The sequence below is a fragment of the Typopeltis vanoorti genome, chromosome 10 (assembly GCF_054136105.1).
Source record: "Typopeltis vanoorti isolate ZY-2024b chromosome 10, IOZ_Tvanoo_1.0, whole genome shotgun sequence".
Taxonomy (NCBI): Eukaryota; Metazoa; Arthropoda; class Arachnida; order Uropygi; family Thelyphonidae; genus Typopeltis; species Typopeltis vanoorti.
Window position 1 is genome coordinate 534,105 of NC_143558.1, and position 21,120 is coordinate 555,224.

Genomic DNA, 21,120 nt, shown 5'->3' on the forward strand with positions numbered 1-21,120 from the left:
AAAAAATGAAAGAGTTTGAGAACATGAACCAAACCATGGAGATTCAGTGACAAGTCTTGAAGAAAACCCTGATTGATTCAGCCAGAGAGGCATGTGGTGAAGTTGTCTGCAAGGATAGAAAAATCAGAACTCCATGGTTGACACAGGAAGTTAAAGAGGTAGTGAAGGAAAAGAAGAAAGGATATGAAAAGTTCCTTCAAATAAGTCAGCTTGTGCTTCTTAGAGAATACAGAGACAAATGCAAGAAAGCTAAACACTGTGTAAAACTAGCTAAACAAAAGTAATGGGAGCACTTTGGCAAGAACATAGAAAATAAATATCAAGAAGGCAAAATATTGAAGAAGCTTAGAAATGGAGGAAAGAGTGCTGTAAAAGGAGATAGAGATGATAAAAGTGACATGAAAACAGGAGAAAAAGATATCCTTGAAATATGGAGTAATTACTTTGAAAAATTGCTAAATGAAGCAAGCAGTGATAGCACGGTGGTAAAAAACATTCAACAGGTACAGTCTGGAATACATATCCATACATGAAGTAGAAAAAGCCATCAAAGGCTTAAAATGGAAAGGCAGCAGCAGGAGTAGATGATATTCGACTGAAATGCTGAAGTATGGTGGTATAAAAGTCTGACAGTGGCTGCACTGCATAGTTCAGAAGGCCTGGATAGAGGGACTAATTCCCGATGATTGGAGTAGAGCTCTCATAGTACCCGTATATTATTATTATTATTCAGGCCTCCATGGAGTCAAAATACTCATCACAGAGATCCTTCCTTGGAAACACAAAGTCTATCAAGACTCATCATGGGAGGTCCCTCTTAAGAAAGAAACACAAAGTCTATGAAGACTCATCGTGGGAAGTCCCTCTTAGGAAACACAAAGTCTATCATACCACTCCTTAAACTCATTGACTGTTCTCACTCTCACTACTCTATCAGGCAATGCATTCCCTGGTTCAACCACCCTCCATGGAAAGAAACCACTCCTCACTCTCTTGCTCACAGTTTCCTTTCATAACTTCCAGGGTTGGACCCTGTCATCACTCCTTCCTGCTGTTCAACCAAGTGAAAGAACTCCCCAGTGTCAACCCTGTAACCACCTCTCACCAGCTTAAAAGTCTCAATCATAATACCTCTCCTCCTTCTATCTACCATACTCTGCAGTCCACATTCCCTCAGCCAATCCTCATAACTAACATTGTGCAGTCCTGAAACCATCTCTGTTATCCCCCTTTGTACCATTTCCACAGTTAATTTATCTCCTTCAAATCATGGGGACCAAATCTGAGAACAATAGTCTAAGTGTGGTCTGATCAGGGTCATATACAATGGAACGATAACTCTTTTATCTCTGCATGTCACTCCTTCTCATTATTGTAGCAATCCTCTGTGTTACCTTCACCACCTTTACAATATGTCCCCTAAATTTCAGGTTTCTATCAATCATCAACCCCAGATCTTTTGTCTCCCCTACTTCCTCCAATAGAGTATGCAGCCTCCCATGGATGTGTCCCAAACCTCAAGACGTTACATTTTGCTGCATTAAACCGACACCCCACATTAATCCCCACTTGTAACCCTCTGCCTCCTTGAAACTGCCTCACCATACACAACTCTCTGATACCTATCGGACAGCCAATCCTGAATCCATTTGACCAACCTGACATCCAAACCCATGTGGTGCAACTTAAATATCAGCTTATCATGTGGCACCCTGTCATATGCCTTTCCCTCATCTACTGCTCTTGTAACTTTATTATAAAAGGCTAACATATTACTAAAACAATAGTGCTCCTTCACAAATCCACATTGACTCTCACAGATAACATTACCTAATTTTTTAAACTTCAATATATTTTGACTATGTTTTTAAAATCAAGATATTTCTTGATATTATTAAATACTATTTAATTCTCTTAAAACATAACCCTGTATTTGTAAAGGTTCCTGTTTAATAAATTTAGTTTAATCCTTTATCCAAGTGTGAGCAAACAAAGTTTGCACCTGAAAGTATCTTCAGGCCTGGGGTAAGGTGGTACGGCACTCCTTGCAAAGGTGGAGCAAGATACCAACTCTCCTATCTTAGTATCTCCCATAATGCAAAACGCATCTCCTTGCAGATATGTCTAATGTTATGCATTAAGGGAAGGGCCACAACCCAGACTAGTTTCGACCTTTATTGAGGTCTCTTCAGTGGGAGCCAGGCCCAAGTGGAGATACCAGGCAGAAGCATTAGCAGGTCATCTCTACCTATAGGAGTTGCCAAATGGTGTGCCACCCTTTTTTAATAAATTACTCTGGATTTAGAGAAAGGTGTTGAAAGTTTATTTTTCACTTGGTTAGAGTAAATTATTATACTTTAATTATTACTTCTTTATAATTATTAAACATCTTTCTCGAAATCCAGAGTAATTTATTAAAAAAGGGTGGGACACCATTTGGCAACTCCTATAGGTAGAGATGACCTTCTAATGCTTCTGCTTGGTATCTCCATTTGGCCTGGCTCCCACTGAAGAGACCTCACTAAAGGTCGAAACTAGTCTGGGTTGTGGCCCTTCCCTTAATGCATAACATTAGACATATCCGCAAGGGGATGTGGTTTGCATTATGGGAGATACGGAGATAGGAGTGTTAGTAGCTTGCTCCACCTTTGCAAGGAGTGTCCTGGTGTTGTACCACCTTGCCCCAGTCCTGAAGATACTTTCAGGCTCAAACTTTGTTTGCTCACACTTGGAAAAAAGGATTAAACTAAATTTATTATACTCTAACCAAGTGAAAAATAAACTTTCAACATCAAGGTTCCTGTTATTGATTTCACTTTCTATCTAAACCTAACATGGTACTGAATAGACTCCAGGTAGTAGTAGTAAAGATGGAATTTTATTTTTGGGAGGTAGTATCTCAAAATCTGTTGTCTTTTGGAGATATTTTGGAGATCATGTAATGCTTTCAATTATGTATATGGAATTTCTACATAGATATTTCCATAAATATGAACATGTCCTTAAAGAAAGTACCGAAGTACTTTCGCATCACGTAAATCTCAATCTTAATGCTGGACTCTGTAGGCCAAAAATCCAGGAAATTATTAAGACCTATACTGTTTATTTATATAAGTGTTTATTGCATGTACACATATGGTTCAATCTCTCTCTCTCTCTTTTATTTATTTTTTTTTAAACACACGCATACACACTTCAGTTGATCCTAATAGTATCAGTATTTTACCTGGCTGTCTCAGACTGCATATAAGGAGAGATTCCATTTTCCATATACTTCATTGTTGTTTAATTTTTTAATTTTCAACTCTATTATGAATGCAAGTTATTCTACTTTGAACAAACAGTCCAAGATTTCTGTGCACCTTTCTGAACACCAGTACTACATATCTTGCAAGAAACAGAATAAATCACATATAGCAGAACATGGGATTACTAATACTAGCCACTGGATGGTTTGGAAATGCCAAATTTCTACACAGATATTTCTTTAAAGAAAGTTCTGAAGCACTTTGGGCATCACCCAAATCTTGAGTTTAACAATGGGCTCTCCATGCCAAAAATCTAAAAAATTATTAAGAACTATAATGTTTAATTATATAAGTGTTTTTTTACAAGTACACATGTGCTTCAGTCTTTTTTTTTAATCACGTAGGCATACTTCAATCTGTGTCATTACTTCATATCAGGAGAGATTCCATTCTCCACATACCTTCAATGTTGTTTAATTTTTTTGATTTTCAGCACCCACCAATCTTAATCACTCATCTCTACTCCTCCACCAATTTTTTATTCCCAAGAAATACAGATAAATAAAGAAATATTAAAAATAATAAATAAAGAAATGAAGAATCTAAGTACTGTAATCCAGTTGCAGCCATATAACGGCCTTATAAAGAGAAGTGATACCTCCCTTATGTCTGCTATTTAAATCATCCTGCAAGTACTCGTCATCACCTTAACTATTTTGCTACCTTTACAATTAAATAAAACTGTACGAGTATTATGTTTAGCTGTATAAGTAACCCACTATAAAATGTAAGCAACCAGAGTATATATAAGTATTTTGGGAATTCTGAGGTATTTTACAATACCTCTGAATTCCCAAAATTTGTATGTCTGATTTATTTACCACTGTGCTGTTTTTCTCCAACAAGAGTAATTTTTTTTATGTTATTTCTAATTACATGAAGAAAATTGAAGAAATTTCATTTCTCTTGATGTAAAAGATTTCATTTATTATTTGTTTTGGTACCTTAAACACAAATAAATCTCACTATCCAACATCCAATTTTGAAAATTTTTCATATCATTCTACTTGAAATATCTCCCATTTTGTCTTTTGTTAAGTGTTAAATACTGTAACACTAAACACAAAATAAATCATTTAATATGTAGTCATGATCTCACCTATTTCAGCCTAGTATCTTAAAACAAGATTTTTTTTTTTTTTTTTTTTTTTTTTTTTTGTAGAGGGTGGGGGTGGCTTCTGTAGTGTATTAAGTTTAGAAATGATTAACTTATGTATATATCTATGCATTTTTTTCCATTTATTTAGGTATCACCAAATAGCATAAACTTATCACAGTTAATGATTAAAGATAAACTTATTTGTAACTCTCCTCTGTAATTTATAATCTGATTTCTTTGACTTTCTTATGCTAATAGATTCTGGAGATAGGACAGTTTTTTATGCATCAGTTAGCTGAAGTGAAACACAGAGGAGCATTTGAACAAGCTTATGTAGGATTCTGTAAATTGTGTAATAAATTATGGAGGTACGTTTAATTATTTCTATAGAGTGTTTTGAATTAAAGTGAATGTGTTAACTATAATAAAGCACTATTTCTCCACATATTTTCAGGACACCTATTCCTGATGTGCATAATTTACCTAGCATTTGGTTAGAGGAGATTTTTTCAGTTATCAAGGGCAAAGCAGCAACTTTTAAATTTTGCCCAACTAGACGAAGTGCTGGGGTGCCCTTTATGGTTCAGGTAAATGTTTTCTTTTTAAGAGGAGCAAAAAGTAAGATATGACAATATGAGAACGTATTTTTTTTAAATAAATTATAACATAAACTAATTATTAATTATAATAAATTTAATGAATACTTCCAATATTTCAGGCAAAGTCAAATTGCCTTCATCAGGTACTGACAATGAGTAAATGAGTTTAAAGCATGGCAGCCAAAGTTGAGCCTAGTCCTAAATAGTTAGTTGACTAATGGAAAGTCTTGGTTGTTTGACTAAAGTTCAGAGGATGAGTGTTTCTCAAATGGGGGACAGTTTTATTCCTTGAGATCTTGGTAGTTTCTTAGCGTCCTGAATTGGCAGCTGTTATTGTTTTCCTTTACTAAGGTAAACTAGATCCAGGGATATAAGTTAAGGGGATAAAAATCCCTTATTGTTTTTCAGCCAGTAAGCGAAACTAAGATCGAACACTACGATCTGTAACGTTTCATGCCGACGAACTGTCAGCGTATCCCAGCCTTTTGGCTTTTCATCTTAGTTATACTATGTTATAATGTAATATAGTGACACACCTTTCGGTCAATCGTAGAGCAAAAGTATGTAAGTTTTCTTCACTTAAACTCTGATATTAACTAGGTCTAGCTACTCACTGATGAGACCTCAAAAAAGGTTGAAACCGGTCTGGGTAGTGATCTCTCCTCATAATGTAAAACAGTACTACATCTCTCAAGAGCTGTGTTTTACATTATGAGAAAATATCAAGAACAGTGAGGAAGCTTGCTTCACCTTTGCAACGAGTTGCCGTGGTGTGGCACTACCAAGTGGTCACTTACGCTTGGATACGCTGACAGTTCGTCGGCATGAAACGTTACAGATCGTAGTGTTCGATCTTAGTTTCGCTTACTGGCTGAAAAACAATAAGGGATTTTTATCCCCTTAACTTATATCAACCTCACCAGAAAAAAATAGCCTTTTAGCTTTTCATCTTAGATCCAGGGATGTTGTTTGTTCAGATGTGTTAAAAAATTGTAAGCATCTGGCCATGTATACAAATGGAGAACATATCATCTACACAATGTAGCCAAACAGTGAGTTAATGAGAGGGCAGAGTTTCAAGATTTTTTCTTTGAAAGTTTCCATTAAGTAGTTAGTCATTGGGAAGAGAGTAGAGAGCATGACTGTCCCCTTTATTTTTTTTTATAGAATTTTCTTTGAGACTAGCTGACTATTATGTCAGCATATTGGGGTGTGCAGTTTTCTTCATTGGCTTTGAAATAGGTTGAGCTTTTTTTATGGGATGTTGTCAATATATTTGTAGAGCAGTTTGGCTAATTTGTATGTGTGTGTGAATCAGTGCCATTCCTAATAGAACATATTGGTACATTATGTTTGTGGATTATTGGTAATCTGTATATCAAGATTGTGGCCTAGAATTGTAGGGTTTTAGTTTGTTTGTAATTTCACTAAGCCAAGAAGTGACCTTTTTTAAGGAGCTACTGAAGTGTTCTGATTTGTGTATTGATTGGATCATAGCCTAAGGGGAAGGTGGGTCGAGCAATATAAACGGATTATTCAACCTACCCTCAAGTAAATCATTAGTTTCAGTCATTACTAAATATTCACACATATTTGCAAGCAATACTAGAAATTACATTCAGAAGAACAGTTAGTGCACATGCTTACATTGGAATCTCTCTATGCATACAGTAGCATGTTTGAGGGCTGAAAATATTCGGCTGTAAATTAAAATTAAATTAAAATATATCTGATGAATTTATTTTATACAATTGAAGATAATAATTTCCCAGACCTATGGGATATTGAGTCAGTCTTTACAGTTAAGATTGGGTCTGTGATGTAAGGCTTCGGCACTTTCTTTATATAAGCACTCATGTTTATATAAGGATCTATGTAGCAGCTTGACATTTTTCCATTGGATCCTACGGTTTGGATTTTCAACTCCATTTTCTGAGCGAGGTCAGATTTGTGTGGTTTGATCAGAAGGATGTGGTCTTGATGTTCAGAGATTCATTTACTTATATCCTGTTTGTCCGTAGTACGACATCTTATAAAAACGTGAAACTTCTTCTACGCCAGGTAGCTTCATAGGTGAGAGTTTGTCTTTTGGAGAAGGTAGCAAATTGTGAATCTGGTTGATTGGTTTATAGGTAGCAGCGTGTTTGTATTTCTTCATAATTTTTGACAGACATTGAGAATTGCCTTTCATATATTATTATTATTATTATTGCGGGCAACTCCAAGGAGTCGACAGACTCATCGAGGGAGGCCCTAACATCATGTCAAGAACAACTATTCGGCATTCGCACAGTATCTATCGTACCTCGCCTTGAACTCATTCACAGTCATGGCACCCACAAAAGACTCTGGCAGCTTATTCCACTCATTCACCACTCTCCGAATAAAAAACCTAGCTCTAACACCCTTGCTAACCACATTCTTGCCCAGCTTCCATGTATGACCCCTTGTCCTCCCACCACCAGTCCTATTCTCAAAAATATCTTCTGAATTAATCTTATAGAAACCCTTCAGTAATTTGAATGTCTCAATCATATCACCCCTTTTCTACCCGTCAACCAATTTCTGCAACCCACAAATCTTCAACCTGTTCTCATAAGGTTCATTCCATAGATCTGCTATTATCTTGGTCACTTGTCTCTGGATCCTCTCCACCTCCTCCCCATCAAGAAGAAACCCTGGCACCCATATCTGGGCACAATAGTCTAGATGGGGTCTTATGAAGGCTCGATACAGAGGAACAATAACTTGTTTGTCTCTGCTTGTTAAAGTATTTTTCAGCAACCAAGTGATTTGAGAGCTGATTTAGCTACTTTTGCAATGTGCCCCCTAAACTTCAACTCCCTATCCACCAACACTCCCAAATCCTCTTTTCACCCCAAAATGCATAACCTTACACTTTGCCACATTAAATTGACATTCATTCTCCTTAGCCCAGTCCTCCAAACTATCCAAATCATGTTGCAAAATTTTGACATCCTGTGGACTCACTATTGCTCTACCCAACTTTGCATCATCAGCAAACAAGTGAATACTTCCTCTCAGATACTTTCCGATATCGTTAATGAACAAATTGAAAAGTAGTGGTTCAAGAACAGAACCCTGCAACACACCACTAGTCACAGGCTGTCTTTTGGACTCTACTCCTGAATAAACTACTCTTTGATATCTCTCCATCAACCACCCTCCTATCCATCTCACCAACCCTATATCCATTCCCATATGCTGCAGTTTACTGATTAGAATTCCATGTGGTATCCTATCAAAGGCCTTAGCAAGGTCCAGTAGAATCACTGTAAAACCATTACCCTTATCCAGTTCAGCGGTCACTGTGTTATAAAACGTGAGCAAGTTCTACCCTTCACACAACCATGTTGTCCCCCATACAGTATCCCATTTTCATCTATCCAATCCTGTATTTTTCTCTTGACTAATTTCTCCAAGACATATGCTAATACGAGCGGATACACTAACCAGCCAAAAGGCTGTGAGTTCGAATCCTGCCGTGGGCATGGATGTTTGTGATTGTCTGGGAAATACTGGTGGTGGTGGTAGTCAGTAGTAGATGGCGGTGGTGTAGTTGCGGTCAGTTGTAGAGCAGATGCCCTCCCTCGATGAGTCTTTGGACTCCCTGGAGGTGTCAGATAATAATAATAATAATATATGGTATAGGAGTCTTGTGGACTACTACTTCTTGTCTGGGTTGATGTGTACGGAAGTGGCTGATGATTTTTTTTTTAGTTGTTTTTTTTTTGGGTTGTATCCATTTAATAAGGCTGTATCTTTAATAATTTCCAATTCTTGTTTTAAAGATTCTTCAGAGGAATAAAATTTGTGTGCTCTGGATACTGGAGATTTTATGATGCCATATTTTTGAGATGGATGATGAGCAGATGAATTGTGGATGTAAGAACTGGAAAAAGTTGGTTTACTATAGACAAAAGTGGAGATGAACTATCTTGTTTTTGTTGAATGTGTATATCAAGAAAGGAAATACCTTGTGATGATTCTTTTTCTAGTGTGAATTTGATGCAAGAATGAAGGTTGTTGATCTCCTATACCATATTCCTACCTGTTTAAATACAGAAGAATTAACTTGTATTCCTATTCCTTATGTGCAAGTCATTAGTAAGCACATTGTGAAAAGTCTTAAAACCACTAAATATTTTTGTTGCCTTTTGCCCCATCAGAAAAATCTCCACCTTTCTCACTTCTCCAAAGGACAAGCTTCTACATCTCAATATCCAGGTGTCTAACAGATTCATTGCTCTTGTGGGTTATCTTGTTTTGGACAAACAGGAAGATCTGCTTTTATTCAGCTACAAGAACACAAATCTTATATTCAATACCTTGAGCCTGAAGAGTATTTTTACTTGTGGAGCATGCTATCAACATCAGACATAGAGTTCACTGGAATAAGACAAGAGTCCTTCAAAAAAAAAAAAAAAAAGTGGGTTCCTCGTGGAACTGCTTTGTAAAGAAACGTGAAATTTCTCTATGTCTACGTCTCTACACTCTATGTGCGATATTACTTTTTAAATCAACTAATCTTTCCTAACTTTGTTTTATTTAATTGTCATCATCATCATCAAAAGGAGTATACAGGGATATTATGATAGTACTATATGAAGAATTTACATCATTAGTAACTTTAGCAGCGCTAATCTCATTACTGAGATTAGCTCTGATAAAACATTCCTGGATGCTAACAATGTCAAGTTCTTTCTTGATATCTTACTTTTTAATATGATATTGTCATTGATGCCATCTGTTCATGCCCCTAAATTTTCTCTGGACTCTCATATCTGTGGTCTCTACTCTTTGGTCAAGTGTTTTATTCTAACCCAGCTCTCAGATCCATAAGTTAAAATTGGTTTGAACACTCTCTTGTATACAGCTGATGTGGTGTTTTGACTAATTTCTCTCTTATTCCATATAAATTTATTCAGTTTATTCAGTTCACTTCCTACCATACCAGCTTTGTTGATTCTGTTGTCTATTTCCATATTCAATTTACCATCTTCACTAAAAATTGTGCCTAAATAGCCGAAATGTTTTATTTGTTCAGTAGGTTCTCCATTCACGATGCAGTTGATATTTGCAATGCTTCTGCCTATTTTTATTGTCTTTATCTTGTTATTGCTGACCTTCATACCATAGCTATTACAACAGTTATTCAGTTTAGTAAGGGAAGCTTGCAGACTTTTACTGGATTTATTTAAAAGTACAACATCATAAAGAGCTGAGATTAACATTTCCAATTTTGATATTAGGTTTAATACCATTTTCCTTCATAATGTGATCCATATAGATAATGAATAACAGAGGGAATAATGTACATCCTTGTCTGACACCACATTTAATGTCAAACCATCTTCCTGTACTTCCTTCAGTTCTAAATGGTGACTTCCAACTTACCATATGTGTCGGCATATAGTACGACTGGTGTATAAGACAAGGCCTAAATTATAGGCTATTTTTAGGCTTTAAGCTTATGTTGGTTGTATAAGAAGACCCTCCCACTTTCTTTTTTCTTGTATTAATGCAACATTAGGTATTGTTGTTATGTCTGTTATTTTTATATCTATGTATATCCATTATTTTTTTGCATAGCATAGATTTAGTATTTATGCGAGTTACCCTAATTAAAAGTGATTAGCCCCAATTTTAATTAATTATTAATTTCACATTTTTTTTAATTTAGGATTATTAAAATTTTTATCATTTAAAATCATGGAACCAGCAACAAATTGAAGAAAGTATGAAGATAGATTTAAAATAAGCGTAATTGAAATGGCAAAGGAAAATCACGTTGCAGAATGGGTATTCTAACAAAGGCAGAATGGTTATCTTGTTACAAGAAATATGATTAGAGCATATGCACTAAAATGATTGAATCTGTATGAAAGTATAGAATTTCAAGCTACTTCAGGATGGTGTAATCGTTTTATGAACAGACAAAATCTAGTAATACAACAAAAAAGGAAAATTGCTCAAAAACCACCAGCAGATCTTGACCACAAATTTACCAGTTTCCATAAATTTGTTATTCAGTTGAGACAAGAACATAAATTTCTATTGTCAAATATTGTAAATATGGATGAAACTGCGATGAGCTTTGATATAATAAGCAATAAAACATTGGAGTCTGAAGGTAGTAAGAGTGTGCTAGTTCGAAGTATAGGTCATGAAAAATCAAGTTTTTACACTTATGTTGTCATGTTTGGCTGATGGAACCAAGTTAAAACCAATGAACATCTTCAAACGTAACACTAAACCTAAGATAAAATTTCCTTCAGGTGTTTTTGTAAATTTTCATGAAAAAGGATGGATGGATGAAAATTGTGTGAAATTATGGATAAATAATGTGTGGAACACACAACTAGGTGGTATAATGAAGAAACGCAGTTTATCAGAATGAGATATGTTTCGTAGTCATTTAACTGAGAGCACTAAAAGTCTTCTATAAAAAAAATAACACAAAAATGTGTTAACTTCTACATTGCAACCACTAGACGTCTGCTTGAACAAACCATTTATAGATCACATGCGAAAAAAATGGAATAATTGGATGTTGACTGGTGAAAAATCATTTACAAATGGTGGATCTATGTGCGCTGCATCACTTGATATGTTGTGCTTTATTCCATGTTTTTGATCAAAGCATGGAATAAAGTAAAAGTAGAGACTGTAATAAAATCATTTAAAAAGTGTGGTATCTCTGCAATATAGAACTTACTCCACCGGTATATTTCCCAAAACCTGGAAACTGGCCTATATTCAACCCATTCCTAAAAAGGGTGACAAATCACTAACTGACATACCATCTAACTACTACCCTATCTCACTCACTTCAGTCCTATCTAAAGTAATGGAGAAAATCATCAACTCTCAAATCCTAATCTACCTTGAAGGTACCCGGCTATTAAGCGATCACCAGTACGGATTCTGCCAAAGCCATTCAATGGGAGATCTACTCTCATACATCACCCATCACTGGACAAACACTATGGAGAAATTCGATGAATCCCAAGTAGTTGCACTTGATATCTCCAAAGCCTTTGACCGAGTCTGGCAAAAAGGCTTACTAAGCAAACTCCCATCATTTGGACTGTCTCAGGACTTCTGCAGATGGGTTGCCAGCTTCCTGTCTGGATGCACACTATGTGTGATGGTAGACAGCTCCCTATCCTCTTACCATCCAACTAATGCCAGGGTCACTTCAAGGCACAGTTCTCTCACTGACCCTCTTCCTTATATATCAATGACCTACTTCAGTTGACCTCTAACCCAATACACAGTTGTGCATATGACAGCACACTACATTCCTCCCTTTCATTTGACAAACCCTACCCTACACAACTCACTTCAACCCACAGAACATCAACCACCACTGCCCTTAAGTCCAACCTCCAAGCCATCTGCCAATGGGGCTCAAATAACCTCGTCAACTTCACCTCGATAACCTCACTTAACACCAGTAAAACCCAGTTCTGTCTTATTTCTCACAAAAAAGAACCATTTTCCCCCAGCATTGTTTTCGATAACACTCAAATTCACAGACAAGACGAAATTTCTCTTCTCGGAATTACCTTGACATCAAGCCTCTCCTGTCATAAACACATCACAACCATTGCATCCTCAGCCTCCAAAAAACTAGGTTTTCTCTTTCGCTCAAGACGCCACTTCTCCTCTAAACAGCTGTTAACACTATACAAGTCACAAATCCGCCCGGCTCGCGAATACTGCTCTCACATCTGGATTGGGGCTCCAAAACCCCCCCATTCAAAATGCTTTACTCAATACAGAGGAGAGCAATTAAACTAATAAATGACCCATCCCTAACCAACTCGCTCCCCCCACTTTCACATAGCCGCTTGGTCTCTGTATCTTCTATAAATACTTTCACGGGAAAGGTTCATCTGAAACAGCATCAATAATTCCCCCACCCTGTACCAAGCCCATCAGAACACGTACAGCTGCCACCCAACATCCTTTTACTGTACACCTCGAAACCTACAGAACAAGTTTTTCTCCTTCTCATTCATCCCTGTTACTGCAGTACTGTGGAACAGTCTTCCCGCTGACATATTTCCCAAGGAATACAATATACAGGCATTCAAATCAAATGTAAACAAGCTTCTTCGTTCACAACCCATCACCCATATACGGTACTAACGTACTATAGGTTGACCAGCCAATCTCCTGTATATGATGGGCCGAACATAAAAAAAAATCTCTAATCTTATGGATGGTATGGAACATGATCTGTTGTGGGATATTGATGACAATGAAAACAATCAGTTCACCGGATTCGGACTGGGATCCATATGACGATCATTTAAACAATGAATTTGAATATTTTCAACAGATGATGAAGAAAATTAACATGAAAATTGAAGTTAATAATTATTATTTATTTTTTAATACTTACATCTATTGTAATATTTTAAATAAATTTATGTAACAAAAAATGAATCTGATTTGTTTATAAACACTGCCTATTTTCTTATATAACGATGTATTGTAACTACCTAAATGTTCATCGAAGAAATTAAGCTTCCCTTTTTATACTTGCCATAAAAGATGACCCATGATTTCGAGGGGGTGTTCTGTAGTATTTGAGAGTTGTCTTATACGCCGACATATATGGTAAATAAAGACTAAGTATTGCTGTAGCATTTTGAATAGCTTTCCTCTTGGCAACTTGTTGTATGCCTTTTTCAGGTCTACAAAACTTAAATTCAGATCTTTGTTATATTCCCACGATTTCTCAACTGTTTGTTGTAAAGTGAAAATCTGATCCTGACTGCCTCTATTGGCCTGAATCCAGCTTGTTCTTCACCAAGTTTCCCTTCCACAATCCTTCTCAACCGTTTCTGAAGTATACTTGCATAAATCTTACCAAGATCATTCATTCGGAAATTACTCTGTAATTCTCACATTCAGTTTTATTTCCCTTTTTATAGATGGGTGCTATGAGAGCACCCATCTATAAAACCCACCTTCTCAACCATTTTTCAGCTATACTTGCATAATCATACCAAGATCACTCAGTAGGGATTTACTCTGCAATTCTCACATTCAGTTTTATTTCTCTTTTTATAGATGGCTGCTATCAGACCTCTGCTCCATTCAACTGGAATTTGTCCCTCTGTTCAGGCCTTCTGGACTATGCAGTGCAGCCACTGCAGGACGTTTATACACCTATACTTGAGCATTTCTGGTCACATATCATCTATTCCAGCTGCCTTTCAACATTTCAGGCCTTTGATGGCTTTGTATTTCAAGTATGGATTTGTATTCCTGATTGCATGCCTGTTGAGTATTTTTACCACTATGCTGTCACTGATTATTTCATTTAGCAATTTTTCGAAGTAATTACTCTATACATCAAAGATATCTTTTTCTCCAGTTTTCATGTCACCTTTATCATCTCTAATTCCTTTTACAGCACTCTTTCCTCCATTTTTGAGCTTTTTCAACAGCCTCCAGAATATTTTGCCACTTTCTTGATATTTATTTTCTATGTTCTTACCAAAGTCTTCCCATGACTTTTGTTTAGCTAGTTTTATACAGTGTTTAGCTTTCTTACATTTGTCTCTGTATTCTCTTAAGAGCACAAGCTGACTTATTCTCCAAGAACTTTTGATATGCTTTCTTCTTTTCCTTTCCTGCCTCTTTTACTTCCTCTGCCCACTATGGAGTTGTATCCCGGTCAGTTCAGTATCCAGGTAGAAACCTAACAGGGTGCACCGTGAGAAGGTGGGATTGGAGATTAGATCAGAAACTCTGGTCATTTCTCTGCATTCCTTTAAAGGTTATGTGAAGGTCTCTTCTCAGTTATACAGCCCCTTATTTAATTGTATATATATATATATGTATATATATATATTTTTTTTTTTTTTTATTGTTGATATATTATTTTAATAAGTTGGGAAATTTAATTATCTTTTTTTTTTTTTAGTTATCTTACATTAGCTACTTAGGTGGTGCCTTTTGCAATTGTCAGTTATTGTTTGGTTAGCTTTTTACATGTACTGAAGATGCATTTGATATTTAGACAAAAATTGTACTAATTAAATAATGTTTTAAAGCTTTCGCAGCTCAGTCGGTATAGACAAAGCCCTTTTATCAGAAATACCTGAATTTGATTTCCATCAGTGATGTGAGGAACTTTATCTTGTTCCTTTCAACGAAATGTGAGTTAGCCAGTCTCATGTGGAGGTCGAGTGTTTTTTCACCCGGAAACTCAGATTTTTCGTCCCCCAGAACAGGCAAACCGGCTCGTGACCATACCATCTAGAAACATAGTGATGGCTGGAGGCATAGGGCTAACCACCTTATCCTCAAGTTCCAATTGCTGTTATAAGAATTAAAATCCTTGACACCATAAATAGTAATAGAGTAAAGGATTAAGAAGATGAAATAATAATATTTTATGTGAGTTTATTCCTATCCTGTCCATCTAGGACGGGTTGAGTCTCCTCCTAATGAGGGATTACTGGCGTATTGGTGCAGCTGGTCTGCCAATCCTCTGCTGCATCCTCTAAGGGCAATATTCATGACTGTATCCTTGTGTGTTCACAGGGCTGGTTTGCCTGCTTGTTGGATGAAAAACCCCAGATAAGCTGTGGTAAAAAACCCTGCTGTCCACACCCAAGACCGGCTAACTTTCTATGGCTGAGGAAGATCCTTAAGTTCCTCACGTTGTCGACGGGAATCAAACCTAGGACACTCCTTCCCCAGGCATATGGTTGCAAAGTGCAAAGCCACCAGGCTAACCACATGGACCTGAGTTTATTCCACTATTATAATTATTTTAAAATGCCTACTCATGGTATTTCCTTTTTGAAACAGATATCTGTTAACATCCACCTTGGATTGGCAGACCACACTTTGGACACCTTTCACTCAGGAAGTCATTACAAGTCAGAAAGATTATTTTTTAGAGTTGGCAATGGCTTTGAAGCATTCTCCTAACCTCATCTATTATGGCTGCATTAACTTGCCAAAAAAAAAAAAAAAAAAAAGTTGGAGAGTATCACTTTAAGATCAGATCCTACTTAACTCTGACACTTTTATTCAACATTAGAGGATAACAAATTAGGACTTTAGATCTTTTCATTACAGATTGAATAGTTCCACTTATATTTTGTCACATGTTGTTTTGCTCTGAAGATAAGACTGACCTCTTGCCATTATTCTCATCTGACTCCTACATAGATGACAAAATCAAATAACCTCCTTTTCTTTTACCTGTAACATTGCATGGCATGCCATCAGAAGAATCTTGTATAATCTGGATACCAAGAAGGCTTCTGGTCCTTATGGAATCCCACCAGTTGTGCTCGAAAGATGCTCTCCTGAATTAATACTCGTTCTCTGTCATCTATAAATTATATTATATTCAGCTTGCATCCACCGTATAGCATGGAAGCAAGCATTATGCAGCCATAAATGTGGACATCCAGTTATCATCCTACTGCTCTCTCACCTTAAAGGTGTCCGAAGTAATGGGTCATCAACAGTCAACTTCTTCAACATCTGGAGAACTGTGAACTAATCCAACATTTTTGGATTTTACAAATCAAGATCCACAGCAGATCTTGTTGTCTGCATCACCCACCTTTGAACATGTGCCATGCAAAGTTTTGAGAAACCTATGCTCTTGCACTTGATATTATTATTATCTGAGACCTCCAGGGAGTCAAGGACTCATTGAGGGAGGCTATAAATCACCCAAACCAGCTGTCATACCTTTCCTTAAATTCATTCACACTAGATGCATTCACCGCCCCCTAAAGGCAAACTATTCCACTCGTTCACTGCTCTCTGAGAGAAAAACCTAGTTCTTACTCCTTTCTTGACTCTGAACAAACTAACTTCCATGAATGTCCCCGTGTTCTCTCCCCACCTTCGATATAATGAAAAATTTCATGAGACGCTGTTAGATCCTGAATGAAGGAATCTTGCAAAGAAATCACTCATTCAGGATCTAACATACTAAATTACACAAACAAAAAGAAATACCTGCACATCAGCTGAAATTAAAGTGAAACTTCTTCACATATGTATAAAATTGCATTTTTATTTTATGTACCATGTATTTTAATCTATTGTGATCATACCAAGATCGAATTAGAGAATATCTTAAAAGTGGAATTTGTTGGTATTATTTAAGCCTCAATTTAGCTGTATGGAATGATTGTGAGTCACCAGATAGATATTAAGTAACAATTCATAGAAGGTATAGTATACAACTACATGTGTCCAGCATAATGGTGGAGCCAGTAGCTTACGCAGAAAGTACGTTGAAGCAAATTCTGTGAATACAAGAGTATAACAGCAAAGGGGAGAGCAAGGGATGAACCCAAGGGGAGAAAAGATACAGGTCGTGTGCAAAAGGGACTCTGAAAATGGGGGGCACTCGAATGAAGAATATAAGGGAATGAGCGCCGTATCGGCTCTCTGTCTTATCGTTTTTCCTGATTCCTGGTTCAGAAGTTAGCCAGTGTTTCGAGTAAAGGGTATGAAGCATGAGTGCTACGATGTCGGATGGCGAGCTTTCCTGAGAATGTTGTAGGATTCCACGCAGAGCTGAAGGTGAAATTTTCCACCCCTAGCAGAATCGAGCCCTCGCTAAAGAGTCCCATCTAGAGGAATAGAGATGTTCCCTGAGACGCAAAGAATCGAGTCCGTGATCGGCAGTAATTATGAAGATAGCGTATCCCTACGCTGGTGTAAGGACAGCCAATAGACAACTAGACGTACATGTGGTGCTGAAAGACTCGGAAAAAGTTCGGTAAAGTAGAATTACTTTATTTTGTGTTTAGAATTCCTTAGAAGAAAGAAAACTACTTGTGAATGTAAATTATGAACATTATTCTAAAGAACTTTGTGGACAGACTCTAATTAGATAGTTAGCCTCCTTTTGAGAATAAGAAGAATTGTTTGGAAGAAGTCTTTTGTGATTGTATGATTGATTTGACATAACGAGATTAGAACTGTAGACTTATAGTAACTGAATAACATTAGAATGTTAGTTACATTATCTTATGAATAGCTTGCAGAAGGTAATTTTAGCTTAATACCATATCATTTGCTATCTATCCCATTTATCAGTCACTGTGTCTTACATGATTTGAGAGAGAACAAAGAGCATGTCAAAATGAATGTCAGGAGACTGCTTGGAAAGATAAAAGAGAATAGTGTGACAGGAAGGGTAGTCAGTGTTTTGCCTAGGTATGATTGTGGTGAAATGAGGCGGAGAGCAAGGATTACGAATGATATTCTGGCTGAAATGTGTGAGGAGATGGGAGTGAGTACAGTTTGTTAATGTGTGGAATGAGTTTGAGGGACGAAGTGAGCTGTATGGGAGCGATGGACTGCATTTGAGTGGTTATGGTGTGAGTCGCTTAGAGAGACTGCTGCTGGAAAGTGGAGAAGTGAATAGAGAGAATGAATCAGATCGAGAGGGGGAGTGATGTGGAAGAGCAGGAGAGTAAGATAGGAGAGATTGAAAAAGTGGAAATGAATGGGGGAAGTGAGTGGTATGAGCATAGAAAATGAGCGAATGGGTGTGCAAGAAGAGCAGGGAAACGCGGGGGCTCAGGGTGGACAGGGATACACGGCGTGAGAAAGGTGGATGCTCCAAGAGGAGGTGAGAGCATGTGTAGGCAGGAAAGTAATGGGATGATCAGGGATCAAAAGGAAACAGATGGAATTGCAAAGGGTTCTAAAATGAAGAAGCAGAAAGGGAAATGGCCCCAGTCCAGCATGGAGAGATCACATCGAGTGAGTGGTATCAGTGGAACTAGCTGTAGATCCAGAAATGAGTTGTTGTGTTTGTATACCAATGCTAGAAGTATAAGAAACAAGGCGGATGAAATGGTTGCACTAATTGCGTCTGTGCACCCAGAAATTGTTGGAATAAGTGAGACATGGTTATATGAGGATGACATCCTGACAGGAATAGAGATGGAAAGATATGATGTGTTTCGTAAGGATAGAAGGGGGTAAAAAGGGAGGGGGAGTGCCTATTGATGATAGAGAAAGAGTTATGTCCATACAAAGTAGAGATGCAAGAGGGAAATGGGGCCAGTGGTTTTGAGGCCGTATGGTATGAGATAGAGGTGAATAGAATCAAATACTTGGTGGGATGTTGTTATAGACCTGGTAATGTGGATGGTGGTGATAGTGAAATGTATAGTCAAATAAGCCAAGCAAATAAGAAAAGGGTGATCATTATGGGTGATTTTAATTATGGCAATATAGACTGGAATGAAGAGATAGCAACTGGAAGTAAAGAAAATGAGTTTCTTGAGTTTTTGATGGATAACTACCTCAGACAGTATGTAACAGAGGGCACACGAGGATTAAGGGTCTTGGATTTGGTCATCTCATCAGCGGATGTAATTATCAATGAGGTATCAAATCATCCACCAATTGGTGAAAGTGACCATGAGGTGATTACTTGGGTGGTTGTCAGCAGTGCAAGGACCCCTGTGAAAAAAGGGTATATGTGGAACTACAAAGGGGGGTGATTATGAAGAGCTCAGGAGACAGCTTGCAGGTGTAGCATGGAATGAGGAGTTAGCTGGAAAAGAGATCAATGCAGCTTGGGGGATTTTCAAAAAATATTTAGTAGATGCAATGTCTAAATGTATACCATGGTTGAGAAGGTTAAATAAGGTAGGTGTGAGATGGATGAATAAAGAGATTAAGCATGCAATACAGAGAAAAAGGGCATTGTGGAGGCAGCATAAGAGAAGTGGAAGTAACCAATTTCATGAGGTCTACAAAGACCAGGCAAGGAGGGTGACTTTGTTGGTGAGAGTAGCTAAAGAGAGGTATGAACAGCAGTTAGCTAACGAAGCCAAAAAGAATCCTAGGGAGTTCTTTCGATATGTAGCCAGCAAAAGAAAGAATGATTATGGAAGGATGACATTGATTGGAGGAAATGGTATAAAGACAGCTGTTGCAGAGTGTGTGGTGGAGATACTTAATGAGCAGTTCATAAAGATCTTTCAATTTTGTGAATGTGACTTCATGGAGAGATTAAGAGCAGTTGATGATGGGGAGGAGAGACTGACTGTAAGTGAGCAAGAGGTGTTTGGGGAGTTGAGTAAACTAGATGTAAATAAAGCTGTGGGACTTGATAATATATCACCGCGTATTCTGAAGGAATGTGCCAGAGAGTTGACACCTGCCTTGACATATTTTTTTAATACGAGTCTTGCACTTGGTCAACTCCCTAAAGAGTGGAAGGAGGACAAGATTGTGCCACTTCATAAAGGAGGTGATTGAACTCAAGCATCAAACTATAGGCCTATCTGTGTCAGGTGTTGTGGTTAAGTTGTTGGAGAAGCTTGTGAGAACTAGGATCCAGAGTTGGGTTGACAACAATGGTATAATCTTTGATGGATAGCATGGATTTTCTAAAGGGAGGTCATGTTTTAGTAATCTACTTACTTATTACAATAAAGTGACTGCTTCCTTGGACAGAGGAGATGGATGCACAGTAATATACTTGGATTTCGCGAAGGCTTTTGATAGAGTCCTTCATGATAAGTTGGCAGTCAAACTAGAGCAGATGGGGTTGGATATTAGATTAGTGCATTGGATTGGAGACTGGCTATCTGATAGGTATCAACAAGTGTATGGGGGTTGCAATATCCAGGAAAAGGAAAGTCACTAGCGGAGTGCCTCAGGGATCTGTTTTAGAGCCATTACTATTTAACTTGTATATTAATGATATTGGTGAAGATTTGGATGGAGATATTCAGTTGTTTGCAGATCATGCAAAGTTGGGACGAACCATAAAGAGTAGTCAAGATGTTGTGGCCTTGCAAGAAGACTTGAATAAATTGAGTGATTGGGCAAGCAAATGTGGATGTGAGTTCAATGTTGCAAAATGTAATGTTTTAAAATTTGGAAAACAAAGATGGGATGCTTTATGCTTGGTGAGAATATATTGTTGGAAGTAGAGGAAATAAGAGATCTGGGGGTGATAGTGGATAAGGATCTAAAATTTAGGGGACACATCGCCAAAATTGTGAAGACAACACAAAGACTTCTGGGAATGATGCGGAGGACACTAACGTGTAGAAGT

The 21,120-nt window shown here is 37.3% G+C and overlaps 1 protein-coding gene across 3 annotated transcripts in view; it reads left to right on the forward strand.

The window, feature by feature from the left end:
• The window catches only part of LOC150102123 (tRNA (32-2'-O)-methyltransferase regulator THADA-like), a 694,369-nt gene that overhangs the window by 421,031 nt on the left and 252,218 nt on the right, over positions 1–21,120 (forward strand). For all 3 annotated transcript variants that reach the window (XM_090398691.1, XM_090398692.1, XM_090398693.1), the window contains 2 exons: positions 4,666–4,775; positions 4,862–4,994. In XM_090398691.1, coding sequence (XP_090254817.1) covers positions 4,666–4,775; positions 4,862–4,994 — 243 coding nt within the window. The remainder of the gene's footprint in view (positions 1–4,665; positions 4,776–4,861; positions 4,995–21,120) is intronic.